This window comes from Pleurodeles waltl, chromosome 9 (assembly GCF_031143425.1).
Source record: "Pleurodeles waltl isolate 20211129_DDA chromosome 9, aPleWal1.hap1.20221129, whole genome shotgun sequence".
In the NCBI taxonomy this organism is placed as follows: domain Eukaryota; kingdom Metazoa; phylum Chordata; class Amphibia; order Caudata; family Salamandridae; genus Pleurodeles; species Pleurodeles waltl.
In genome coordinates, this window is record NC_090448.1 from 792181079 (window position 1) to 792208164 (window position 27086).

The following is a 27086-nucleotide window of genomic DNA, read 5'->3' on the forward strand; positions in this document are numbered from 1 at the left end:
CCGGAAACAGCATCGACTATCTGAAGTCTCTTTCGCAGAGGGCTTTCTTAACCTCTAGGAAGCTGTGTCTTAGTCTTTGTACATGCAAAATGAAATCCAGGAAGAAAATGATGGATGCATTTTCAATGTGAACCGGCTGAGCACAAAGGGTCGTTTGCAGAACAACGTCACGGTCACTAAAGTTGAAGGTCCTCCCTATAAGTAAGGATAACGTATTCCAGGCACTGGGTTTCCTTGGGGTGCCTGGTATATGGTATGCTCACTTCACGGAGAAATATTTCGAGAGTCCAAGCAGTTGAAGCTGATTTACGATCAAATCTTTTACTAAGAGATCTTTCACCCGTCCCTCTGTTTTTTCTGGAACACCAATAATGCGGATGCTGTTCCTTCTACAGCGTCCCTATAGATCTTCAAGTTTCTCCCCCAGAGCAACTGTGGTGCCTTTCAGCAGTCTAACCTGCTCATTGAGAGTGGCTGATTCTTCCTTCAGTGTCATCAAGGTGACTCTGTTTCTTTCACTCTGTCCCCCAAGTTATGGATGTCTGTTCTCATGAGGGTTACTTCTGTCGCGACTGTGTCAATTTTAGTTTCAAGAGAGCCACAGAAATTTTGTATAGCTGCTGGTATGTCTTTTAGAGTGAGACTGTCACCATCTGAGGGCACTTTATTAGTCATGGCATTCCTTCTGTTACTGCAGAATACTCCACATTGTCTTTGGGCTGGGTGAACCTATCCAATTTTGTCTAGTGCCCACCTTTCACACTTTTACCTCCTATCATGGCTGCTGGTTAAGGAGTTTGTTTGCTCGTGGTGCAAGCTGGAGGGCAGGAGGTTACTCCCGACTGGGTAGCCTTTGAATAATGCCTCTTGGGTGGGTCGTTCGTAGTGAGGATTGTCTTCCGTGCTTGTGGCTTCTTTGGTGTGTGGCCCCGTGGCCGATTCAGGGAATACTGGAGGTGGTCCGGGTGAGGGGTGACGGGGGTGGGTAGACAGTCTCAGTAGTCCTTTGTGACACCTTTATTCGGGGGAAACTTCCCCCAGCTGGGCAAAGAAGGGTAGTCATTTGTGACACCTTTATTCGGAGGAAACTCCCCCCAGCTGGTTAGGGAAGGATAAGGCCAGCCATCCCCTATCACACTGCACACTCCCTAGAACACCTGGTAAATCACCCCATCACACATCCCTTTGGCTGGCTATAAGGAAGTTGAGCAGGCTTCATGGGAGATGTTGCGGCCTCTAGGCACCAGAAGCCCCGCAGCTTCTAGATATACTGGAATCAGTGAGGGTTTATTAATAAGAAATGTTTGATACCAAACATCCCTGTTTTCAGTGAAGCCATCATGTAGCTTCAGAACTCGTATTCACCAGTATCCAGCACATATATTTCAAATAGCTTCCCTGCACCCTTACTATGTCCAAGAATCAACACAGACATAGCAGGGGACATCTGCTCTTGCAGATATGCACACACATGTAATATAATGTGCCCTGTCTTAAGGCTGTAAGGCCTGCTGTAGTGGTGACTTACAAATATTATATGCAGTGTTTAGGAGACATGGTACACAGACTGTGTGCCATGTTGGGCTTTCACTTTTAGGGAGCACCTTGACATTCAGCCTGAAATGGCAGTCTGCATGAGTTTGGTGCTGGGTCCCTTAGAGTGGCACACGTTTTGATGCAGCTCTTAGGTACCCTCTGCGAAACCTAGGCCATAGGTACTAGAGGCAACACTTACTGGGGACTTACAAGAGTGCTACAGGACCTGGTCACTTGGGGATCAGGTGTCAGGTGTCTTGTTTTGGGGAAGGAACACTGGCACTGGGAACCTGGTTGGCAGGAACCTAGGGCACTTCAGTCAAAGTTGCATCAAAAACCAGGCAAAATGTGTGTGTGTGGGAGGGGGGGAAGGGGTTACTGTAACCAGAACTAGGCTTCTTATACTTACCAATATTCTTTCAGAAACTGACTACTCCAGCAGAGAGCTCTCTTCGCACCTCAGATGTGAGAAGAGCTCTAAAGTTTTATCTTAACAAAACTAAAGATATTTGTACGTCCAAACAATTGTTCGTAAATTATGGCCCTATACACACATGGTTGGGTATGCATAAACAATCCCTCTCTACAAGTATAGCTTCTGGCATTCTATTTTGCTATCAGTAAGCAAATAAATCTTGATATGGTAAACCAAAAGACTACCATACCAGTCGTAAATCGGCTGTGGCTGCTTTAATGAGAAACATTCCTACTGTTGAAATCTGCAAAGCAGCCACCCTGTGGTCCATTCATACTTTTGCAAGACATTATTATTTCAAATCAGATTGTAGGACAGAAGTTTAAGTAGGGTAGGCCTCCTTGAGAAATGTATTTCCTTAAATTGTTTCACTGATGTATAGTTCTTCCCTTCCACCATGTCTTTTTAGGGATGGACTTCCTATTCAATTCAGTGCTTATGATGATCTATGGAGAGGGAAAGTTGTCTTCCCTGTAATCTTAGTTCTCCTTCAGGGGAATCTGAATTGAAATCATAAGCAATCCTCGACCCTCCCAGGTGAAAGGGACAAAGATAGTTAATATACTCTATATTTTGGCATCCTTTGGCTCACTCATAAAAAATGAACTGAGGTAACTGTCGTGTTGGGCATGATGGGATACTGCAGGTCTGTGGGCCCTTAAAGGTGCAGTATAATTTTTCAAGTTAACATACTTGCAATCTATATGTCTACACTGCCCTTATTTCATCAACTTTATTTCTATTAAAAAAGGTCTGGGAATGAGGTTTTTGGGAAAGGTTTCCTATTTCTAGTAAGTTTTCGAAGTTTAACTGAATTGGCCACTATTGCCATCACTATAGACTGCAAAAATATTTTATAATACATGAAAAGTTTTGGCCTTCCTGAAGTAAGGTGAAAACGAAACACAAAAGAAGATATATTTAAAAGAAGTGTTTCAAGATCCCACACACGGGAAGAACTATTCATTCTTTAGGATTACCAATGGAGATATCTTGAGAAGAAGTGGGGATTAAACTTCACTTCTTCGGTGTTGAAATTTCGGTGTGACATTTTTGAAGCATCATGAATTACATATGAACCCAATCTGAGGCGAAATATATGTGCTGGTGAATTATGGGTTTCAGAAAAGGGATTATGAGTCGAGAGCCATCTTGAAACCAAAGTTTTCACTTTGAAGAAAAGCAACTTGCAACAACTGGGCCCAACACTAGAGGGCAGGAATGTGCACAGTATGTGAACTACAGCAGCACATCCTGGCAGAATTGCTGAAGCTTACCTGTTACAAATATGAGAGTGATAATTAGAAGTGCCCTATATTTTTTTTAATTCAGATGCCTGCGGACTACAATAGGTGTTATTTTGTCATTGTGATGGAACTTTCAGGCTTGAAAGTTGCTTGTAGTGAACTCAGGTATTCGTTGATGAGAGCGTGGTTTCCATTTGAACATTGTGCAAATTACTGAAAATGGAAAGTTCTATTTCAATTTCAGAGTTGTATTAATCAACAAGCTTTTTATCACACTTTTTCCCAGTACCAAACCAAAATGTGTTTCAGTGGCCTTATATAGTCACTATCCTGAAGAATAGTATTCTGTTACAGAACTAACCATGTAGCTTCCTTTTGCAGCTGAAGGGTGGTCACCATAGTTTTTGGATTGATATAACAAATCTAGTTCTTCCGGTATTTACTGGTATTATGATTTATTAACTGCTCAAAGAGGACTTTCGTCAACATTAGAACGGGTTCTGTGCCCTTCTTGATAATCTATTGATCAAGATGACATTTGGTAGCAGTATGAAATGGGCTATGTTTGTGGAATATGAAAAAGGTATGGAAGAGGAAAGCTATTATGATGGTACATCATCTTGGGCAAAAGAGGTCTCAGTGACCACTCAGTGGGGGTACCATCCACTAATTGTACCTACAATATTCATGCTATGGGGCTTCCAAATTCGTAGCTAGCTGTTACAGAGTAAAGCAGTCCCAGTGGGCATTTAGAACTCTCTAGAACAGATGTTAGATGACAGAATCACACTTGGGCTTTGGGTAGCAGAGCTAGCCCAGAGATTACTCAGCGTTTTTCAAGTTAAAATGCAAAGATGTCTCATTATACAGCTGTGTAATGATACAGTCGTGTAGTGTCCAAATGCCTGGTGGCAGAAGATTAAAATCTATTTACCTGGATACCGCCTTCCTGGTGTGGTACCAAGGCCAGGCAAGATGTCCACGGACTGCTCTTCGGAGATGTTGCCATATGCTGGGAGCTGGTAACAGTGGAAGAAATCTATGTTAGTGTCTGTGAGGGGTGTTCATAGCAAGTTGAATCCCTGTTAACAATGACATTGTCTCAAAACCGGTGTTAGGGATTACCCAAAAGCCCCTTGGAATTTCTCAACTGGATAGCATCTGATGTATACAATCCCTGTTAGCGCCTTCCATTTTATCTGTTGGTGCACATATAATGTTTGGAAAAGAAGCGCAGCACAAATAAATGAATACAGAGCATAATGACATACAAATATGGGTGGATTATGCTCAGGAGGGAACGGGGGCGATACTAATTAGTGAGACAAGGACATAAATACACACAAGAACACTCATAAGCATCATGTGATAGTTGGGGTGGCAAATACGTTGCAGACTTAGAACAGACATGTGGCACATAATGCTTCGGGAACAGACCAGAATTAATGGAGCAGTGTGGGCCCCAAATAATTGCACTAGAGTAAGTCCTATCAATTATTAAGTATGATGTTCACATGTCACGTTGCGTTTGGTGTCGTGACTTGTGTAGGTTAAGATCATTTACAGAATCCCCCACTTGGGAAGGATACAGAACTTGTGGATGCTCTTGTTCGAAGGATTTATTGTGAACATCTCAGAAATGATATATAAATTGATATATTAACCCGATGACGTCCGTTGTTGGACGAAGCGTGTTGGCTGGGCTGGATTACGTTGTAAAGGAATCAAATAAAAAGTACTTTTGATACTACTACATGGCTCCAGCTTGATGGTGGATTAAGTGAAGAAAATCTACATCCCTTTGTTCTTACATGGACTGCACATTAAGAAATAGAATGTATCTATGAATAATCTTTGTAATGATTATGAGCACTACTTTCCTGTAAATCGTTTTGCTTCAGGGAGAGTCATGAGAGTCAGGAGGTGAATGTATGTGTCATGCAATATCCTGTCAGAAGAGTTTGAGTGGGAACATACCAAAGATGGCTTTCAAAACAAGAGCAAAGTATTTAAAGAATACTTAGGGCCTGATTAGGAACTTGGTGGATGGGCAACTCTGTCACAAAAGTGACAGATATCCCGCCCGCCATTTTACAAGTTCCATAGGATATAACTTTTGTGAGGAGTAGCCCATCTGCCAAGGTCGTAATCAGGCCCTTAGTGCCCACCTTGAAAACAGTACTGGAAGGTAGTGATGTGATGGTGGAGACTGAATATGGACAGTTTGTGACAAAGGGCAGCGGTGAATGGCACATTAAGAGGTAAGTTTTGTATTACAGCTATCTCATAACAAGCGTGTTGAGTGATTTGGCAGTGTGGGAAGAGAGTTGAGGACATATTTTACAGAAGATTAATATTTCAAATCTGGTTTTATTGGGGCTAAATATTTGAGTCATAACTTATGACAAATGATTTGTAGCTTTTTGATAGTGGTGGACAGAAGAATATGCTGAGAGCAAAGAGGATGGAACAAGACAGGAAGGCAAAGGGTAATGAGAGGCTGATGGCCTCTGATACTGGAGAAGCTCAGTGTGTGGGATCAAACGGGACATCATGTGTCCAGTCATACAGTAGAATGTTTGAGAATGGAGAAGGTCAGAGTAATTTCAAAAAAAGATTTGAGTTTCGTGAGCACTGAAATGGTACAAGAAAGGGAAAAGGCTGATAAATCTGATTTACAAAGTTGTACAGATGTGACAAATGAGAGCATTATGGGGGATATTATGAGTAAGGCTGTCCATTGGAAGCGAGATGGGTACTAGGATAGAGAGAAGATGGTGCAAGCTCTGGAAAAAAGAACATCACTCATTGGTGGAGCCTGTTATGCCCACGGAGGAGAGTGCAGAGTGCACAGCTGGGTGATTCAGTGTTGAATACCACTGAGATTAAGAAGAATAAGAAAGGAAGAGTACAGAGTGGAGAAAAGTGTCTGTTAGGATGGTGAGAGTTTGAAGATCCATCTCTGGCTTCGAAAAGTATCCTTACTTTGGTAATTCATCTTCAAATTCTTCAAATACAGAGAAATTGTCTTTACATTTCCTACTCTTATTGCACACCCAAAACCTCACTACTTTGATCGTACACTGGCTCCCATTTCTACTCCATCCTTTCCTCTTGCTCCTCCTCCTCTCTCTTGATATTAGCCCTTTTTTAAGAGATCTTGTTATACTAGTCTCAAAGTAATCTGAAGCCGTATATGAGGCACATTTGTTGTTCATCTCTTTCTCTTTTTTTGTGTTTGTGCCTCTCAAGACCTGCTAAGAAACACTACAGGGATACATACTGAGTGTGCAATACAGGATTGCAGATGTGTGGAACAATAGGCAGCACAAGTAATCTCTCCTATCAGGGCTATTTTAAAAAAATGACCTACCTCTTTCCCCTAATCATTCTTTATTTACCATATGCCACATGTCTAACCTCTCCTTTACTTTTTTTCCTTTGTACTCCTTACTTGTTATTTCCCTTTACTCTCTTCCCAATATGAATGTAACTTTGCCTGTCTGCCCCATCTGAATTTCTTCTCTCTTTCCTTGCTCGCTCTGATTCCATATCTCTTACTTCTTCCCTGAGGACTCCTTAATCCATTGACTTTTGAGCTCATACATTTATCAAATGGGTCTCCATTAGGGCACAGACCATGTTCCGAAGAAGACAGTCGGCCCATGACTCACCATTGCAGCAGTGACAGCTGGAAGAGAAGAAAAGACAAGTCACTCATTACTGCAGAAACACAATGGACACAAAACAGCAGCTTTCTTCTTTCCTCTTGGTGCCACTCTAAAGATACAGATAATGCCCAAGAACACAACATAGGCAGAAAACGTAGCCTATATATATTTTCAAAATGTTGCTAACTCATACATGAAGTGTAGTTATTATTAGTGTTAGAGGAGGAGTGGCGACAGTGTTTTGGGCTTTGAGGCGTCTTCTACCTCTCCAATTATGGTTGTCTCTTACTACGCAACACTAAGGCTGGCAAACTATTTCCCTTGCTAGCATTGGGGCCCAAAGCATCCTTGCTACGCCACTCCCTGATGAGGCCAAATTATTTCATGAGGTGAACATGTAAACGTTGCTCTATCTCTTTGGAGACTGTCATCACTCGAGCACATTAGAGGTACTTAATCTAATTCAGTGGAATATATATTTTGACGTGGAGACGTGTTAATATGGAAACATATGTAGTCATTTTCTATTTAAGCAATTCTACTGTTTGCTGAACTGCCTATTGCCCCTCTGCAATTACATATCCAACCGAAAGGCAAGGAGGAATAATAAGGAGAATGGTCAATTAACAGCTGCACATTCAATGCAGTATGTGGGCAATGAGGCTAATAACAAAAAAAAATTCAACTGCACCTCTTACAATCAGACAGAGATACAAGCTGCATTGTCTCTTTATGTCCATGCTCCGCACTTTTGATGAAGCAGGTAAACAACTGTAGTTAATACCTACTCTGTAAACCTTCTGGTTGGTTGAGAACTAGCACTACATAAATGGGGCTAGTAACAATTAGCACTATGATCATGGAAACAGGATCTGGATGGACAGTAACCTACCATGAGCCAATCACAACCAAAGTTTGCAAGTTTGAAAAGGGATAGGGGATAGGAAAGATGACTAGTGCAGGGAGATTGTTTGCACAGGCAGGCATAAGTGAAGACTACTTTGTCAGGTAGAAAGGACTGCTCATCTACCTTCAAGAGAATGTTTCTCGCTTCTCTCACAGTGGAGACTGAAGGATCGGGGATGTTAAGTGAGATAAATGCAGCCAGTTACATAACGCAGTGAGCAAGCATTACCTTTTGAAAGGGGGTTTGTGGGCCATTAACCAAAGATTTGTATTTAAATGGAGAAAACGACTGAGTTAGTTCACAACTCTTATAACATTGTTTGGTAAAAAAAATAAAACACTCCAAGTTTTAGAAGCAATTCTGCTGAAAAAAACACCTAATATGCTAATACTTGTGTCTATCACAACACTTAGGAGCATTAGTTCTCTGCAGTAGCAAAACTGTTTTGTAGCTATGAGGAAATAATGTCAGGACTACTTTTGTGGCAGGGTGGACTGAGGTCTCAGCTCATCCAGTCCTCAAAGAAGCTCGCACTCCTCTAAACTAGAGGGGTTTCCTGTATCTGGTATGGTCATTACAGCCCAGTTAAACACCTACCTGCAGCCTTCTCACTCTCTTCCTCTGAGCCTGCAGGTGGGATACTTGGGAACATCTCCAATTGCTGGGGGTCATCTGGCCCATCTGGGTGGACTTGAAGAGTGAAGTCACTCTCACCCTGAATGGTCAGGGTTTGGTGAGAGGTCAGGACAAGGTAACCTTTGCCAGCCGGGCAGATCTCTTTGAAGGCAGCTGAAAGAGGAAGGCACATGTGGAAGTGTAAGTCAATTTCACTTAGTCACATGATGCATCTGGTGGTGAGTGTATGTTGAAGGTGAGCGGACTCACAGACATTAAACTGTGAGTTTTTTTTTAAGGCATCCTACCAAAACATTTGGGAAGGCAAGGAAAAACCTCTCTGCCCCTTATTCCTTTGACTAGCACCTTGGGCTCTTCATTTGCAATGGATGAACTCTAATTTCGCAGCCATAGCCAGAGAATGTATAATTTTCCAATCTGTTACAACATAGACAGAGCACAGAATGAAATCATCTATTACCTAACCCAAGTCAGAGAGGGCACTGAAATATGGCTCTGTAGTCGAATTTCACACTCTGATAAGTGATTCTTTTATCAAGTCTGTGGTGTGCAAATATGTTACCCCTCCATATTCCTCCTCTAAGCCGTATAAATCTCTCAAACAAAACTGCCTGTGCCTTATATTATTTTTCCCTATTATATTTTCTTGAATGCCCTTCTCTTATTTCTTCCTATTACCCACTAAACAGAATGATTAATTAGCAAAGTTGCAAGTCAATAATGCAATGGTACCGTTAGCAGTGCTTCATTGATTGCTGTTGTAATCAAAGAACATCAAACTGACAATGGTCCGTGATTTGTCCACAGCCCTCAAAGCATTTTCTCAAATCGAACGTAGCCATGCATTCTATGTCACAGCTTGCTTACCAGCCTAAGAAAATGCTACAAACACAGGCAATGTGGTACAACCATAAAGGTGTTGATTATGTTTGTCAGTTAAAATGGGGCAAGGAGAAAAGATGCGAACAGAGAAAGCACGTTCCCATATGGCTAGTTGGTGTCCCCTACTGGCCTGTTATAGAAGGAAACCTGGATTAGATATGAGGACCTCTCACCTGTATCATCAGCAGGACATCGCTCGCAGCGTGCTCCCCAGGCTTTCCCCACACTGCAGCAGCACAGTTGTTTGGTCAGCTTATTGGAGAGAGGGTGTTGGCAGCTCTGGTCATCATTCACCAGCCGGAAGCACAGGCCTTTTTCTTCAGTCTTCTCAGCTGCCAATATGTGGCCAGGATGGCCCATAAGAGGAAAGGACATGTGATTAGTATACTGCAATCTGTGTTTGGGAGGAGACAAACTTGTGCTTTTACATGCGTGTGCCCATGTGAGGAAGAGAGGCTCTTTCATTCTGTATTGATATCAGAAACAGGGACTCTGTGATGGTGTGAGGCAGCGGGAGTGGCTACTTCAGTCTGCACTTACATCAGAGAGTCGGCCTGCACGAGTGTCAGGGAAAGGGCATTTTTAGTCTCTTGTTATATCAGGAATGAGAAATGACACCATCTGCCTATGCTTGTGTCAGGGGCAGGGATCCGACAGTCCGATGGCATTAAGCCATTCGTACACTCTTGTTTCTGGGGTAGGGACTCCCACTGAAGCTGCTCTTGAGTTAGGAAAATTGGCTCCCTCAGTCTGTGTCAGGGAAGGAGAAACGGAACACAACTTTTGCAGATAATTTTCCATGTTCCCCATTCCAGTTCATTAAAATGAAAGATATACAAAAACAACACATCTGGAGGAGAAACACCAAACAACATGAAATAGTGCACCAATGAAATCAATACAACTTGTACACAAAACAACACTGTCCATTTAAGAACCTTAGAGAACTGCTTCTCAAGGTGACATTTAGGCAGTTTGCTTTTGGAGCATAAGAATGATATCTATCTGAAGACACAAGTGCAAGACCTGTGACCCTTAAAGCAGGAAGGTGGACAGGGCTTCTATGAATTCAGAGGGAGTTCCCATAGTAAAGAACTGAGATTACAAGTAACTTTTGTGTCTTCATCATGGGATTCCTTCTAATCTCATAAAAAGTATTATTGTGTAGCAACTAACCCAGCTTACATGTGTCATAAGGGTCACAGAGTTGGGCCTCCCACCCCAGGCAAAGAAGCTACAAAGCAAATCATCACCCGCCAAAGTATCCAGGCTGGAGCCAGAGTCCGAACAATAATGATTAGAGAAAATATGGCCCAATCTTCATGGGATCGCCTTACGTATCTCAGGAATATGTACCTTCCTCATCAATGCTGCTGTAGCATCCCTTCTACTTGTAGAATGCACCTGAGGCTTGCCAGGTAAAGGACAGTTATATATTAACAAGTAATAATGTAGGACACTATTCACCCAGGTATAGTCTGCTTACAAGAGGCCAGCCCAGTCTAGAAAATACATAAATAACAAAGAATTGCTTAACTTTCTTGAACTCTTTAGTCTAATCTAGATAATAAAGCAGACCATCACAAAGTGAACCTGAAAACAGGAATGCCGGGGAGGTGGGATGTATTCTATAGGAAGACATTGATTCTGAAGGCGTCCATATGGAGAGTGATCTCTTATGCCACAATCCTGATGCCTGAGTTTTCAGAAGCAAATCTCTGTCCTGCTCATCGATGTGCAACTTGCCCTGGACTGGGACACTGCTAAAAATTCATCTGCGAACCAGCTAGCCACAGTGAGTTGAAGCCATCTTTCACATAAGGAGCTGTAATTTGTCTCTGTATTACAGGACCAAACAAGTCCCACCAATCAGAAGCTCTTCTAAATGGAGGGAAAAAAATCCCAAAACTGTGTAAATAATCTTTAATCATTGGAACAGTGAAATATGTCTGAGAGTCTGAAAAATAGAGAAGCTAAAGCAACATCATCTCTTCCTGGCATGTTCTTGGGTCTGCATGCCTATTGATACTCCATATGAAGAAACTTCTCCACTTGAATGCTTATGAAGTACTCGCAGAAGGACGCTTTGCCTCCTTCAGAATTCCCACAAAATCATCAGGCAACTTCAAGTGTCCATAATGCAGGATACTAGGAGCCAGAATGGGTATTTGCAGAATGTCCAGAAACTACCACTGATGTGGCGAGTTCGGTACAGTGAACATCATTTTGGAACTGCTGAATATGAATTTGTTGTTTGCTCTCAGAAGAAACAGGATGGGAAGAAAAGTGTAGAGAAATACTTTCAGCCAACTTGTCAACGGAGCATTCCTTAGGGCCGTTGGTCCTGGAAACCTGGAGGTGTAAACTGGATATTTTGTGTTTTCTTCTGTAGCACACATCTATTTCTAGAAGCCCCAGCAAGAGAAGGCTGTCAAAACCTTGACTTTTCACATTGGAGAGGGTTCAAGACTGAGTTTGATATGGATGGGTCCAAACTGAGGTGGCATGGTGTGCAAAATAGCGATGGATTAGGATGTAGCCCGAGTGATTACCTACGGCCCAGATTAACTCAAGCATTCCATCCATTGCTTTTTGTATACTACAGTGCTTTCAGAAGTCTGGCAGATCTTATCAAAGGCATTCCATCTTCTGCTCTCCTTCTCAGGAGGATTCAGAGTCTTTGAGCCTGATCCCTTCAATTTTACTTTAGAGGTAATAATGACTGAAGAATCGGCAGGTACCAATTCCTTCAGAGATTTTGGATCTGAATCCACAGTTCTAAAAATATTCTGCAGTTGACTCTTCACTGAGAATGATGACTTTGATTAAACCACAAACCAACTGAACAATAGGGCAAGCTTTTGACTTTGACTAGACTATCTCAAAGATTATGGGACTGATTACAACTTTGGAGGAGGTGTTAATCCGTCCCAAAAGTGACGGTAAAGTGACGGATATACCACCAGCCGTATTACGAGTTCCATAGGATATAATGGACTCGTAATACGGCTGGTGGTATATCCGTCACTTTACCGTCACTTTTGGGACGGATTAACACCTCCTCCAAAGTTGTAATCAGGCCCTATGTACTGACTTCTGGAGTAGTGATTGGTAAACTGAACTTCTCTGCAGCCCTGGTAGAAAGCTCACGGAAGGTGACAAGATCATCCTCCAGATGGGTAGGGGACAATACCCATGTGGTCTCTCTCTATGCGGATGATGTGTTACTCTATCTACTCCAGCTGCTGTACTCAGACCCAATAATTCTGGCTGACCTTGCTGAGTTTGGCTGTGTCCATGTTAAAAGTTATTCGCTCCAAATCAAAACGTTCCAGATGGGACAGGTGGCTGGTACACGAGAGCAAGACTTGACACAGCTAGACCGCCTGTGGGAGACGAAATTGGTCAGATATCTTGGGTTACCTCTTACACATGGAGCAGCAAAGTTTGAGGTTGTGAACATGGGCAGAGTGATAAAGGGATTGAAACCTGCAGTGAAATTCTGGAACACCCTCCGTATTTCCCTAATGGGGAAGCTGGCGTTGGTAAAAATGATAATACTACCTCCCCTGCCTATACGTGCTCCAGGAGACCTTGTTTGATAGCCATGGATTTTTTTTGTGGAGCTAGATAGTCTGATAGTTGAACTTCTATGGATTTCTGGGAGAACAAGGGTTAGCCTAGCCACTCTCAAACTCTCCTGGCATACGGGAGAACTCGAGTTGCCTAGCCTAGAACTATACTTTCTGGCAGCACAGCTGCAACATCCGGTTCACTGGATGGATGAACATGAGAACTGGGAGGGTAGACTGCTCAAGGGTACCTGTAATGAGGTTCCTTTGCCTGAACCATACACGATGGGGTTGAGGGCCCCGGCTATTGTACCATATGTGGTCAGAGGGAGAGGGAGGTTAGGCTTGTGCTGAGGCAGGCCCCCTATGCACCAGACATGCCCATCTGGGAGGTACGCCCGTTTAGATGTATTGCACAGACCTTGTCAATAGACAGGTGGCGTGCCAACGGATGCGCGCTACTGTGGAACCTAGACCCAAATGACAGATTCATCACTTTGGCTGATGCTATGGACAAATTCCACCTGGGAACAGAACAGTTCTTGCTGTTTGCAAAAATTGCAGGGACAGATCGTGAGATATGACTGACCTTTCCTGAGGTCCCCCAAGCATCCCGACCTTGGAAACAGTGCTGAATAAGGCTGATCCCACATATATACAGGGCTTGAAGGGAAGATACGCTTCAGAGTGAGGTACTGGTACATGCCAAGTGGCAGGATGCGCTAGATGCACCACTCTCGGCTAAGGCCTGGGGGAATCCATGAGGAGGTGAAGACCACTTCAACTAATGCAAGGTTTAAGCTACTCCAGTATAATGTGGTGCATCAGGTTTATCTTACCCTAAGTACACTACATGCTATATCAGGTGTGGCCCTCTTCAAACCCCTGCTGCTCCGCACACGGAGTGGATTTCCTGCACATGTTCTAGGGGTGTTCAAAGCTGGCTGGCTTTTGTGAGGCAGTCCTTAAATCCCTAAATGCAGCCACTGACTGGGTGGTCGGTCCCTAGAGACGTAGACAATATTTGCTGGGACAAGCCCAGGTTAGGGAAAAAAGGAAACTAAGGAGGAGGTTACTTGGCTAAACTTAAAATTGTCATTCGCTCGATGTCCCCATGTGACCCGAAGTATCAGACTGGATGAGAGATATGTTGGAATAGGGAAATTCTGAAGAGAGCCATATGCACAAAACACACAAAGACCATAAACTAGCAGACGACATAAAGGCCTGGGCAGCAATGCTCACAGAACTGTTAGATCTTCCGGACGCACTGCCTCCATAGATACATATGCAGATACAGATTGCTGAGACTGTACGAACAGCCCGAGGAAAGGCAGGAGGTATGCGTGAAGCATGATTTGAAGATGTGTTTAAATAATGTTTACTTGATTCCTCACAGTGCATTTGGATCAGTATACAGTGCATGGTCATAAACCTGCGATATGATGGAGCCTGAAAAGGTGGAGGGGTTGAACCTCTTACTAGAATGCTTGGGCGTAGATCTTTCTCAAAAGTCCCTGTAACAATCCTCTCTGCACCTGACATCCTGCTGACATGGTGCAAGAACAGACTCAGCTAATTCAGCTGAAGGAAGCCAAAGAGGGTGAACCCTCTGCAGAGAAGTTGGTGCTGCAGGAGTGTGGGGTTGATCATCTTCCACCATAACACCACATCAGAAGACTCTGGTGGAGAAGGTGGTAAAGATGCAGCTCTCTTCCTGGCTTCTGGATGGAACACCACAGTTCTAGCAGGCGTGGGGCACATTTTGAGAAAAGAGAAGCCCTCAAATGTCAAAATATCCCCCAACAGGTGTCTTGATACCTATCCAGAGATCTCTGAACCTTCAATGTCAACATTTGTGTCTTGACGTGGATCTTCTGCTCTTTAACTTCAACCTTCTACTCCTTCACATCAAGTCCCTCAACACTGACAGCCTTGATATCAACAAGGAAAGGGATTGCCTGTAGCAACGAGCTGCTGTCCCCTCACCTTCAGAAGTGGCAGATAAGGCCACTCTGGAAAAAGAGAGAGTGGAATAATGGTCTCTCCTTCCTTTTTTCACAAGGAACACAAGAGGTGAGACCCTGCACCCAATATCTCCCTTCTTTGCTGTGAAGCAAACGCCTTCCCTGTCTCTTAGCCTCTGACAAATTCAACAGTTCTTGTTGGAGTGAGTCAGGAAGACACACCTCAAAAATATTGTGGTCGTCATTCCTCAACAACTGAGCCTTTATTAAAGAATGCAGGCATAGTGGTCAGAAAAACAGGAAGGTGAAATCACTCCAAAGAAAATTAGGAAAAACAAAATGTGTTCATCTCAACAAGGTATCAAAAGTCAGGAAATAGCCTAAGATGTTAAATAAAGGAAAACACGCCCATTCAAAAATTTGTGTTAATAGATTGTGTTTGGGACATTTCTCACACAGTGGATAAAAAACGGGGGTGCCTATTTGTCACCCGACTGTGTATAAATGGATAGTGCAAACGTCCAAGTTTCTTAAAAGGTGATATATTGTTTTGTTCACTTGATGTATGGATTTAATTGGTGCACCATTTCCGTTTTTTTATACTATTACTTACTCATTCTATTAACATGATATTTCTCAGCCAAATGTTCTATTATGTTTACGTTTGGCTAACTGGAAAAACAATAAATGTCACTATTTAGCATGTTTCATTTTTAAAAATTGGCCTTGGAAACATGGAACATTATCTTTAAAAGTTTCTTTGCCTTATCTTACCCATGCATAGCTTTTTTACCTTTCATGAATTTGGAGTGAATCACATGGCGAGGAAGTAGCCTCAGACAATCTGACTCCAGTCCATGTTTATATAAGGGAGACAACCCATCAGTCTTTACTTGTGTCAGTTAACAAGTTCCCTCAGCTGCGCTTATGTCTCCTGGGCAGGCTGTACTCATATTGGCTCTTTCAATGACTTGGCCTGAACTCATGGAAAAACAAGAGCTTACATCCGCATATCCAGAACAACACACTTTTTATATGACCCCATACTGTTTCCACCTGATAGCCTCACGTCCTTACCCTCTGCTTGAATTCACATGTGCTATTTAATCTAACTTGAGACTAGAAACTTTAATTTTTCCTGCTACCAACTGCTGAATACAGTCACAACCCACCCCAACCACTCTTCTACACTGTAAAAGTTCTTGTCAGCACTGTAAAAAACCGAAACAGATTATTGTATTTTATTCCTCAATATGTTCTCTCACCAGGACGATGTCATTAACTTTGCAACAAGATGCCTTTCTTCCTTCCCAGAGAAATACCGATCTCCTTAATTCTGTCGTTAGACTCTATGATGTTCTGCAAGGCACTATACAAACAGCTGGGTCTGGTCTTCAAATGCATAAAAATACCTGGAACTGCTTTGATATGCATCGCAAAGTTCTCCCTCTACACTCATGCAAGCAACTAGCGCCCATCCGAGCATAATGTAGTAACTTAGCCAAAACCAGCACACGCACACACTAGATTTCCGATCTTTCAGCCTTCTAGTATCTGACTGTATTTGTGTGCACTTCAGGATGAGTTCCTGGCAATCACCCTTAGGTTCCTGCTAGATGACAAGAAATACTACTGAGCCTAAATTCTAATTAAGGGCTTAAAAATGGTTTTGTGATATGCATTGTTTGTTAGTTACTGATGGTATTTTTGATAAGAAAATGTTTCTATCACAGACAGACTAATTCTTCCATTCCTTTTAAAATGTAATCACCTAATAACACAGAGACCTTCTGCACTTTCCTTTCTAGCTATATACACCCCACCTCTAGTTGAAATACTATTTCTCACTGTAATTTGTAATTATACTGCACAGGTATTCCAGGAAAAAGGTAACCAAGGTTAGGGTAGATGTATTCTGTTCTCTAACGGTGGTAACTGGTGTGTGATGTCCTCCTTCTTAGGAAGCTGAGCACTCACACACTCTGGGAAGAAAGGAGTAGAGTTGCATGCCAAGGAGGCTTTGCTCACTCATAATAAAAAATTAAAAGTCGTATTTAAGGATGTGGGAAAGAATATATTCCTCATTACTTTTACATTGTCAAATAAGCATTATCCACTCTAAAGTTTCTGCATGCAACCTATTTTGGTACACACTAATGTTGGGCATTGTGCTGAAAGGTTAGATGTATAGGCAGATTAATAGGGTGGTACATACCAAGACACTGGGTGCGAGAGGGTCCTAGGATGTACCCCGGCTTGCAGGCACAGCGGAAGCTCCCCTGGGTATTGAGACACTCTCCATTCTGGCACACCCCATACATTGTGCACTCATTGATGTCTGAGACAAACGAGAACAAGGAAAACACTCAGGGTAATAATATGATAGACAAGATCTCTCAAAAAAACTATATCCAGTACAGTCTGGACAAGGGTGACACCTGACAGAACAAACAAACTGTGATGCCCTGATATTATATGTCAGCAAAGCAAACTTCAATAGATGATCTGATATTTGGCATTTTCTAGATAGAAACGCTAAGAGACAGCCTGCTCCGTATCTCTCTCTCTTTCTCTAGATTATTTCACACTAACATTGAGGGTCGAATTCACAAAAAAAGTAGATCTGTACATGTACAGGTACTTATACGCATATTGTCTGCCATTCACAAACACTGGTAGTAGTAAGCTCAATATAAAAGATTCAATAAACAATTGCAAGCAATTGCCGTAAAAGCAACATAATAAATCTATACAAGCATGGTCATAATTCGTATTTAAAATCACCATTTAAAATCTATGATAGTAAAACATCCTTAAACAAAAAACATAAAATATAGTAAACTAATTTGGGTTATAAATAAACAATCACTCTTCACTATTCCAGTAATATGTCTTTGTTACTGCTTCTTATTTTTACAGCCTTAGTGGAAACGTTTAGTACAGCAAGACAATGATCTGGAGTTGTTACATTTTAGCAAAAGCCCTAAACCCAGTATATAGTTTCTCACCCTGAAGCAGCGCCAAAATGGAATTAAAAAAGACTCTCTAGGAGCAGCAAATAATGGGCAAAAAAATATAAAGTGGCATGTGCTCTGCTTGGTGCTATTGTTACACCTACATGGGGGTAATGGGTGGTACCATGATTTCTGAAAATGGAAGGTAACCTTAAAATCTATTTTGTTTAGCCTGAACAGTGTTAAAAGTTGTCGCTGGTATGTATTTTCAATCCAAACCAAATAGGGTTCTAAACAACAGGTTGTGGATACCAACTCATTTCTCAAAAGCTTCCAAGTCCAAAGAACCCATAATCCTAGCCTCCCTACATTTCTCTGAAGGTCCTGGTCACGGCTTTGGTGTTGGAATTACATGCCTGTGGATTTATGACAAGGTCCATCCTGTCTACATTCCTACAGATTCTGGACGTATGCAATCCATGGGATATTGTTAGCTCCATCTAGGGTTAAACAGTCAGTTAAAAAGGCTCTCACCAAGGACGCCTCAGGCTTTACCCAGCACCTAAACCAGAGTAAGGGCAGAACTAGCTTTACTGGTCTTCAATATAAGGGAGACCCATTTCCTTGTGTGCAATAAAGGTAGGTGTGCATTTTAGGACCGCCAGCAGTCTATGTGCAACACAGTTTTTGATGTTTTGGAAAGAGTGAACAACCCCAAAACCCAAGACACCAGCACCATAAAGCCCAGCAGATAAACATTTACTCGTGTACAGACTATTTATCTCAGTGATAGGCTTATTTTTCAGCTTGCTGGCTAATCTGAAAATCGCCTCTATATTTCTTCCCATTTGTTATGTTTTTGTTGATATAAGTTTATTCCAACTTAGAGCTTGGGTAAAAGTAATACCTCGCTAGTTGAAGGAATTCACCTTCTCCAAGCGTCAACCCTCCCATGAAAAAATCCTTATGTCTGGGACATGATCTCCCACGGGTCGTGGTACATGTTTTTGTGAAGTTTACTTTTAAATCAAGGGAGGCCATAAAAGATAGAAATGAGTCCAATAATATCTGGAGGCCATTTGCAGTACGGACCATTTTGACCGAGTCATCCAAGTATAATAGAATTGAGATGTAATTGGTCTCCATCTTTGGCATACCCTTGCCTGTGTCTATCTGATGTTTGCTGACCCGTTAATATATAAAATGAATAAAAAGTGGGCCAGGATACAATCCTTTCTCAATTTCTTGTGCAAGCTAATCTAGGCAGTCTTCTCTCCCTGTTGGCCATACCGAACCAAAACTATGAGATTTTGATGAAAACGCATAATTAGATCTAATAGGGCATGGTCCACACTCATGTCCTCCATAATTTAGCCCTAATAACCAGATCAAAAGTACTTGTGAGATCTATAAATGTCATATGTAAAATCCCTTTCTTAGCAAGCACTTATTTCTCTGCTAAGAGATACAGATTTAAGGCCTATTCAACTGTGCCAGTGCCGGGCCTAAAGCCGAATTGTGCATGTGTTAGTATATTGTTTTCAGAAGCCCAGGTTTCAAGATGTGCCAGGATAACTCTACCCAGGATTTTTGCACTAGAATCAATCCAGGAGATGGGTCTGTACCAAGATGGTTGAGACCTATCTCCTTTCTTAAAAATCGTCACGCTTGTCACTGACCTCCATGAAGGTGGGATATGACCTGCCATTGCGCACCTCAGCACATTAGTTAGTAAAGGGCCCAGAGCTCTATATTTCACTTCAAAAATTCAATTGGGACCCAATCTGGGCCTGCTGCTTTTCCTGGGATGCCTTGTTAGATAGCTGCTAAAACTTCACTCACTTCGGTAGGGGGCATGTTATTACTGCATGACCCAGCGTTTTGTGACTGGACATTTAATAGCTCTAAACAGTGTGATGTTCTACTATCTATTTGAAAAACAGAAGTAAAATGGGTCACCCATTGTTCGATGTGATTGTGCAATCTATGCTAGGAGCCTCAGAGCTGGAAAAATGCTATGAATCACTACGGCCCCAATTTTTGAGGAATCTCCAGTATTTGCCGCACTAATAAGGTCATCACAAGCTTTAGACCTAATTTCTCTTTTCCTGTCTTCAAGCGCCCGTCTATAATTAACACATTACATTACATTACCAGATTTATAAAGCGTATAGCTACCCCAGAACAGGCTTCCCAGCATCAAGGGAGGACAAGAAGCCAGACTTTACTTAGGTAAGAGAAATGTTTTCAATTGCTTGCAAAAACATAGCCAGTTATTTTCGCTTCTCAAGCTGACTGGTAGTGAATTCCATAACTTCGGAGCTAGATAAGTGGAAGACCGCCACACTTGGATCTTCTTATCCAGGGTATGGAGAGAAGGTCTGGGGAACTGGATCTAAGAGACCTGCTCGGTTGATACTGAGTGATCAAAGAATGAAGAATTTTTGGACCCTGATTGTATCTAGCCCGATGAACCAGACACAGGGCCTTAAATTGAATTCTGCTGCTTATGGGTAGCCAATGCAAAGTTCTAAGTGCTCCACTTGGTCAGTAAGCCTTATGGACCCCCTGAAAAATCCTTGCTGCAGCATTTTGAACTATTTGCAATTTCCAGATCACGGTTTTAGGGCTGCCCAAATAGATAAAATGTCCATTGTCCAGCCAGGATAATATTAGTCCCTGGACAATAATCCTCTAGCTGCTCTCACATGCTCTACAATGTCTTGTTTCACCTTTAAAGGTAATTTCAGGTGTTTATGAGCACTGGTGCAGGCTTTATCAAACCAACCATGGGGTTTAGGGTCATGGTCACGTTTGACAAAGATAAACTGTTTGATACTAAGCTACATAAATTATCAAACCCTGCTGAAAGGGTGGGGGGATCTATGTCATCTTTCAGGCAGTTCAAAACCAACCGTAAATTCCCTTTGAGAATTTTTTGATTAAATTCTAAGGGGTCTCCATGGACCCATTTGCACCGTAGGTCCTTTCATTTTTTTTAAATCATGAAATCCTCGGGTTTCTTTTGTATCATTGAACTGACCTGGCAATTTAACTGTATTGCCAATGGGTTGTGGTCACTGTTAAACATAGGGAAGACCCTATAGTCAGTCAGAAAAAAGAATGTTATGCTGATATTAATATATATTCAATCTGATTGCTCCCTAGAGGTCCCCCACATGTGGGAGTATCATTTCCAGATTACCTGCTAGATCCCCTACAAAAATGCAATCATGCTTTAGGATACACAGTTTAAGGCCTCCCACAAAGCTGTATGCCTAAAGTATCAGCGATCTTCTTCTTTATCAGCTTACTCGCACACCCTGCTGCAATCATATTGGCACAATGAAATATTAAAATCCCCTGCATATATGACCATTGCACATGATGTGGTAACTTTGAGGTAAGCTCCTCAAGAAGACTGTGAAGCTCCACTATCAGTTGGCAGTCCCTTTGAGACAAGATGTTATAAAAAAATGAATTAAAAGTATATTGGGTTCTGACGGGAATGTTAATAATATAATCAAAGAACGAGGGGAAGACTTCAACTCAATCATTTTAATACCTGTGAATGTAACGGATACAAAGGTCGTCAACCCACCCTTTGCTCTACCTAATGCAGAAGGGGTTGCAAAACTGGGACAGTGCGGCATACCCGTTTAGGTTGAGATAGTCTGCTGACCATGTTTCTTTGCAGCAGCAGATTATATCATAAAATGACACAAAATTTACCCAGTCAGGGTTATCCAGCTAAGTATAGGCTCTAGCAATATTCAAAGAAATCAAACTTGCTTGTAGGGCAAACACTGTGGAAAATTCTCTTAATCCCATATGTTGTAGAACAAAATGTGTTATGTGATTTTTTGCTGGTGGATAAGGCAGCCTGAATCTGACATTTTGGTAATCCTGGATACCAGATTTTTTTTGTTAAGCACCATAACAATGCACGCACCAGTTCAGGGTTTCTAACATTTACTACCACAGTCTCCACTTGAATGTTTGTGTTTATTACCTATCCTATCCACTCTGCACGAGTAAATGATGGCGGAATTCAAATACATATGCAACACTGATTTTTGCTGTAGACAACGGACAACTTTACGATTCAAGGAGTCATCTGTTTCTCTAAACTTTGAGCTTAATTTAGGGGCATTTTCTAGCACAATACCATAAGGGGAGGCCGGCGGAAGATGTAAATGTCCATAACCAGGTTGAGAATGTGTGTGAGAGCCTGGGTACGAGCTGCTGTGGGTGTCATTTGGATATGCTGGTTACACACACATGCAGGGGCTATCGACCCCCTCTGAATGAATTCAACTGGTAAAGGATTTGTCTCTCGGATAACCTCTTCCTGTCTAGGCGTGATAGTTTTAGCAACCGACTTGCTTGGCTGGTGGCCAGACTGGACGCCTGACGGAACATAGGCCTCATTTAGCGTGGGGGCACAAGTAATTGAGTTAGTCTGGTGAGCCAGTTCCTTTTTAAACAAAGTTGACAATTTGAACTCATGTTTCCCAAAAAAGTCATTAAGTATAGCCTCAATTTTAAAAAGAATATGTTGTAATACCTCCCACAATAAAGAATCTGGACTCAAGACCAGGTCTGTTGTTGTGATTGCGCCTCTGGCAGCTATTTTTGAAGCGCTGAATTTACTCAATTTGCTATGGGTGTCATCAACATTATATTTTGCAGGTGCCCTCCATTTTGCATCCCTTCTCTTTTTGCGGGCGGACTTGAAAAAAGGGAGATTTCCCCTCCTGGAGGCTCTTTACGCTGTTCCCCCAATTTAGTCTGGGTGGTAGGTACTATATGTGCCTCAGATTGCGATGGAATCCCCCCTCCATATAGGCGGGGTGGGTAATGGCTGAATGTGATGGGACCATATTGTTAATGACCACATCAGGCTCCAACGGGGGTTTATGAGCTTGTTTCTGGGCAGCGCCGATTCTTTCCTCTACCTGCTCCAACTCAAAAGTAATCACCCCCATTACTGTGGAAAAATACTTAGTGAAAGACGATTTACTTGTTAGCGGCTTGCTTCCCTGTAAGCTACTGAACCCGCATTCCTTTTATCCATAACAATGGAATAAAAAGTGGTCTTAGTACGCCAAGACAAGGAGAAATCAGCCACCTAAAAAGATCAACCAAAAAAGGGGTGGCCCAGCCTCCTCCGACCTATGATGGGCTAAGACAGCCCCTCCCACTGAGCAGAACAGCAAGCTGGGGGAACGAAGTCCCACCTCAGCCCTCCAGGCGCAGTCACAGCAGGCAACAACAAAGTTTGCACGTCCCACACTGCGTGGAAACCATAGCGCTTTTGTAGGGCACGAGTGCAATTACCAACAGCCCTGCTCACTGACCAGAACAGCAAGCTGGGAGAAGAAGTTCCACCCTAGCCCTCCAGGCACAATCACAGCAGGTCGCAACAATGTTTGTGTGTCCTGCGCTGCAGGGAAACCAGAGCGCGTTTGTAACGGGTGAGGGCGATATCTCACACTGAGCAGAGCAGCAAACTGGGAGACGAAGTCCCACCCCAGCCCTCCAGGCACACTCACAGCAGGTAGCAACAAGGTTCGTGCGTCCAAGCCAACTAATCTAATGTCATGTGACATTTAAAAATATTTATATTTCTCCAATGTAGAAATGTACTCAATATAGAGCTCTGGATTGTGGAAATGCAGACCTGCTATGAAAGTGCAAATTTTCCTGCCCAGAGTAAACCGGGGAGATGCAGCGGAAAGAGCTAGATTAAGTAGAAGGTATGTAAGCCTGTGGATATTGTTATTATTTGTCCAGATGGACAAGGGCACACAACACCATCAAAACTCTCCTGAAATATTTCGATATTGATAGTAGATATTCAAAACTCCCCAATCCCCATAAAAAATGTGGAGCCTTTCACAGGGGCATTTACTCATCATTTCTTCATCCGCCATGGTCCTGAAGTATCAGTGTGCACATCACTAATATCACAAAATCATAAAACTCTTCTAAAATACACACATATATTACATCATATGGATGCAACACATTTTAGTAGTGGTATTCAAGGTGTAAAGTTTATACACCTGCATAAAGTATAAGTAGAGACATATATCCATTTTCAAAAGGGCATTCCCAAGGGCCAGATATACTAGCACCAGCATTGATGAACATAGGAGACATTTAGGTGGTCATTACGACCCTGGCGGTGTAGCGCCCGTACCGCCAACAGGCTGGCGGTACGGAGGCCCTCATTATGACCGCGGCGCTATCGCCGGGGCCGGCGGTCTCCCGCAGTTTTAGCCCCGGCAAGCAGCGCTGCCCTGGGGATTATGACATCCCTACCGCCAGCCTGTTTCTGGCGGTTTGCACCGCCAGGAAGAAGCTGGCGGTAAGGGGTGTCCTGGGGCCCCTGGGGGCCCCTGCACTGACCATGCCACTGGCATGGGCAGTGCAGGGGCCCCCTAACAGGGCCCCGGCCAGCTTTTCACTGTCTGAATGGCAGACAGTGAAAAGCGCGACGGGTGCAACTGCACCCGTCGCACGGCCGCAACACCACCGGCTCCATTAGGAGCCGGCTCCTATGTTGCGGCCTCATCCCCGCTGGGCCGGCGGGCGCAAACTTGGTTTGCGCCTGCCGGCCCAGCGGGAATGTCGTAATGGGGGCCGCATTGGCGGCCGCACAGCGGTTACCGCTTCCGCCGCCCGCCAAGGTCGTAATGACCCCCTTAATCTGTAACTCTTCTCTTCGAAAATGGATCTTTACAAGACAAACAGAGCAATTTTGGAGGGGAAAAGCCATCATGCCATCCATGCAGATTTTTAATCAACACCTTTACAGAAGAAGTATTTTCAACACTGAATTTTACGAATTAATATTCATGTATTTTGAGTGTTGAATTTATGTAGAAAATGAGTTAACGAAGAGAAGTAATACACGCAGTTGAAACTGCACCTACATGGAGTGGCCACCAATGTTCACGAAGTGTACTTATTACCAGCTTTTTAATGTAACATGTTGAGCTTATGTTTGGATTAATGTAGTTGTATGTGGTATTTAAGGTTATGTATTATGTATATGTTTTATTAATCGTAGGCCTTAATTTAGCGAGGTCTTGGGCCTAGTTGCACTGCCTCACGTCAACCTGCATTCCTTAGGCAATTTATAAAATGGCCGCTTGGAGAATTAAATTGTGATTTTCCACTGCCTTGACCAAATGCTAGTAACTGGAATTCTTTCTCATGAGAACTGCTTGCTAGAATATGCTGTACGAGCTAGGGATACATTGTATAACTTAGTGTGTGTAAAGACAACCTTTCCAGGAGCAGACAATGGATGCACTAACTGGAGTATAAGCTAATACAATATTGATACCTGACAAGCCCAACAATGTGAACAGGAGAAGAGGAGCCAATCACCGACATGTGAACCGTGTACTAGTAAATTCTTAGATTTGGGGTTCTACTTTTATTGGACTAAATGAAAACATACTATACTTCGACCAATAGCAACGTGGGAAAAGTTTTCGGAAATCTAATTTAGCCAGACTGCATCAAGAGAAAATACGCCATTAGCCCTACTCTTTCGAACTGCCCAGAGAGGCCACTTTTCGATTATTCTTTTCCAAACTGCATGGAGACTTTTGCTTTTCTGAACTTTACTGCTGTACTCTGATGCTTTGCTGATCGAACTGATGTCCAATTGACGGAGACTGTTACAGCTTGCTGAACCGTACTGAGGCAAGGTATAAGACGATGTTACTGATTGTTATGTCTATTTGATTTTGTCCCTAGGTACCAACCGCTAATTTTAGTAGAGCCGTAGTTGGATGTTTTTCCAAATTTGTGTTAACTAAATTGTTTTGCATGAAGTCCAAACATACTATTCTAATCTGAAGGTTAGTTAGGGTAATATAGGGAAATAAACATTCTAGTTTTTACGAAAGGGTGTGGTTATTCATTGCCGAGAAGTCATGGTGTGTGGAAATTACTGACTCCTATTGATTGCTACTGCTATTGATTTGTATTGGTACGGGGTTACATGGTGGGAACTACTTGAAGTGCAGTCAAAAGGACCATCGACCTACAACGCGTCCCCTTATAAATTAACCAAATAAGGTCAGACGCGCTAACAATATGTCAACCAAGGTGAACAAGCAACCGTCAACCAAACTTAAAATAAAGCTATTAGACCGTCTCAAGTGTTATGCAGAGCCTGGCAGGGCTCATAAACAGAAAAGACTTGGGACATTGAAGTCTAATCTCGTCATCATGTTAAAGAATATGTTATACAAATCAATTATAAGCAATACAATTTTTATTAATATAATGGGTATTTTTGATGTTCATAGTGGTAATACTGGATATTGATTTGATTGACTAGCTGGGACATTAATGACGACATACAGCCCCCCAGTAAGGGTGATTGTAGATGGTTTCCAAGCCATGTAGTTGTTACGTCTTTTGCTAATTGAATGTAAGCACTTTTTATTGCACAGAAAGGTAAAAACTGCAATGCACTGCAGAGAAAAAAGAAAGAGACCACCAGCACATACAGTGACACACCATAGCCCTAGAAAGCACCTAACCACTATGGTCAAGTTCCAGCATCTGATCGCAGCATCCTGGGATGCCCACACTAGCCCCAAGGTTGGACTGGACACATGTACCCTGGGGATCTGCCAGCCCCCTCACATAGCAGTGACAGCGGATACAAGTTAAGATCTCTGGCAAAAGCACCTACCAAATCTCACTGTGACACATGCCAGCCAGTAACAACCTCATTCACCAACCTTCTTCAATAAGCACTAAATTGTCATTGCTAAGTTCAGGAAACTGAACAACCTGTTCATGAGGGTGGATAGTATGTGTCTTTTTCTTTGTAAGTACCCTTCAGCATTTCCTTTTTTCCACTGAACGCCCTAAGCCCTGATGCTAATGGAGATAAAAAAATTACTCTGACTAGTGCCTTCTTACAACTGTTGCAGGCTGCTGTGTCCTAAACTACACAGCAGCCTAGGGGTTGAGCATGATAAGGATTTGGAATGCTATCAAAGAGTGTTTCAACGGTGTTGTTAACACTTAAATCCTGAGCTATAAAGCCATGTCTCATCTTTCACCGTTTGTTTTGTTGGTAGTCTCCAGGGATATTGTGCATCAACAAATAAGCCTCCGTTCTCTCTCTGCAATTCATGTGTACTTAAGGGGTTTCCCAAATGTGCCGGAATTCAGTAATGTGCTCATAATCCCAAGCTCCT

At 42.6% G+C, this 27086-nt stretch overlaps 1 protein-coding gene across 3 annotated transcripts in view; it reads right to left on the reverse strand.

The window, feature by feature from the left end:
* LTBP3 (latent transforming growth factor beta binding protein 3) overlaps window positions 1–27086 on the reverse strand; it is a 336564-nt gene that overhangs the window by 192885 nt on the left and 116593 nt on the right. For 2 of the 3 annotated variants that reach the window (XM_069208015.1, XM_069208017.1), the window contains exons 6-9: window positions 17109–17231; window positions 9528–9686; window positions 8434–8625; window positions 4193–4297 (exon numbers count right to left, since the gene is read on the reverse strand). In XM_069208015.1, coding sequence (XP_069064116.1) covers window positions 4193–4297; window positions 8434–8625; window positions 9528–9686; window positions 17109–17231 — 579 coding nt within the window. Of the gene's footprint in view, window positions 1–4192; window positions 4298–6932; window positions 6950–8433; window positions 8626–9527; window positions 9687–17108; window positions 17232–27086 lie in introns of all 3 variants that reach the window. The other variant, XM_069208016.1, reaches the window with a different exon arrangement.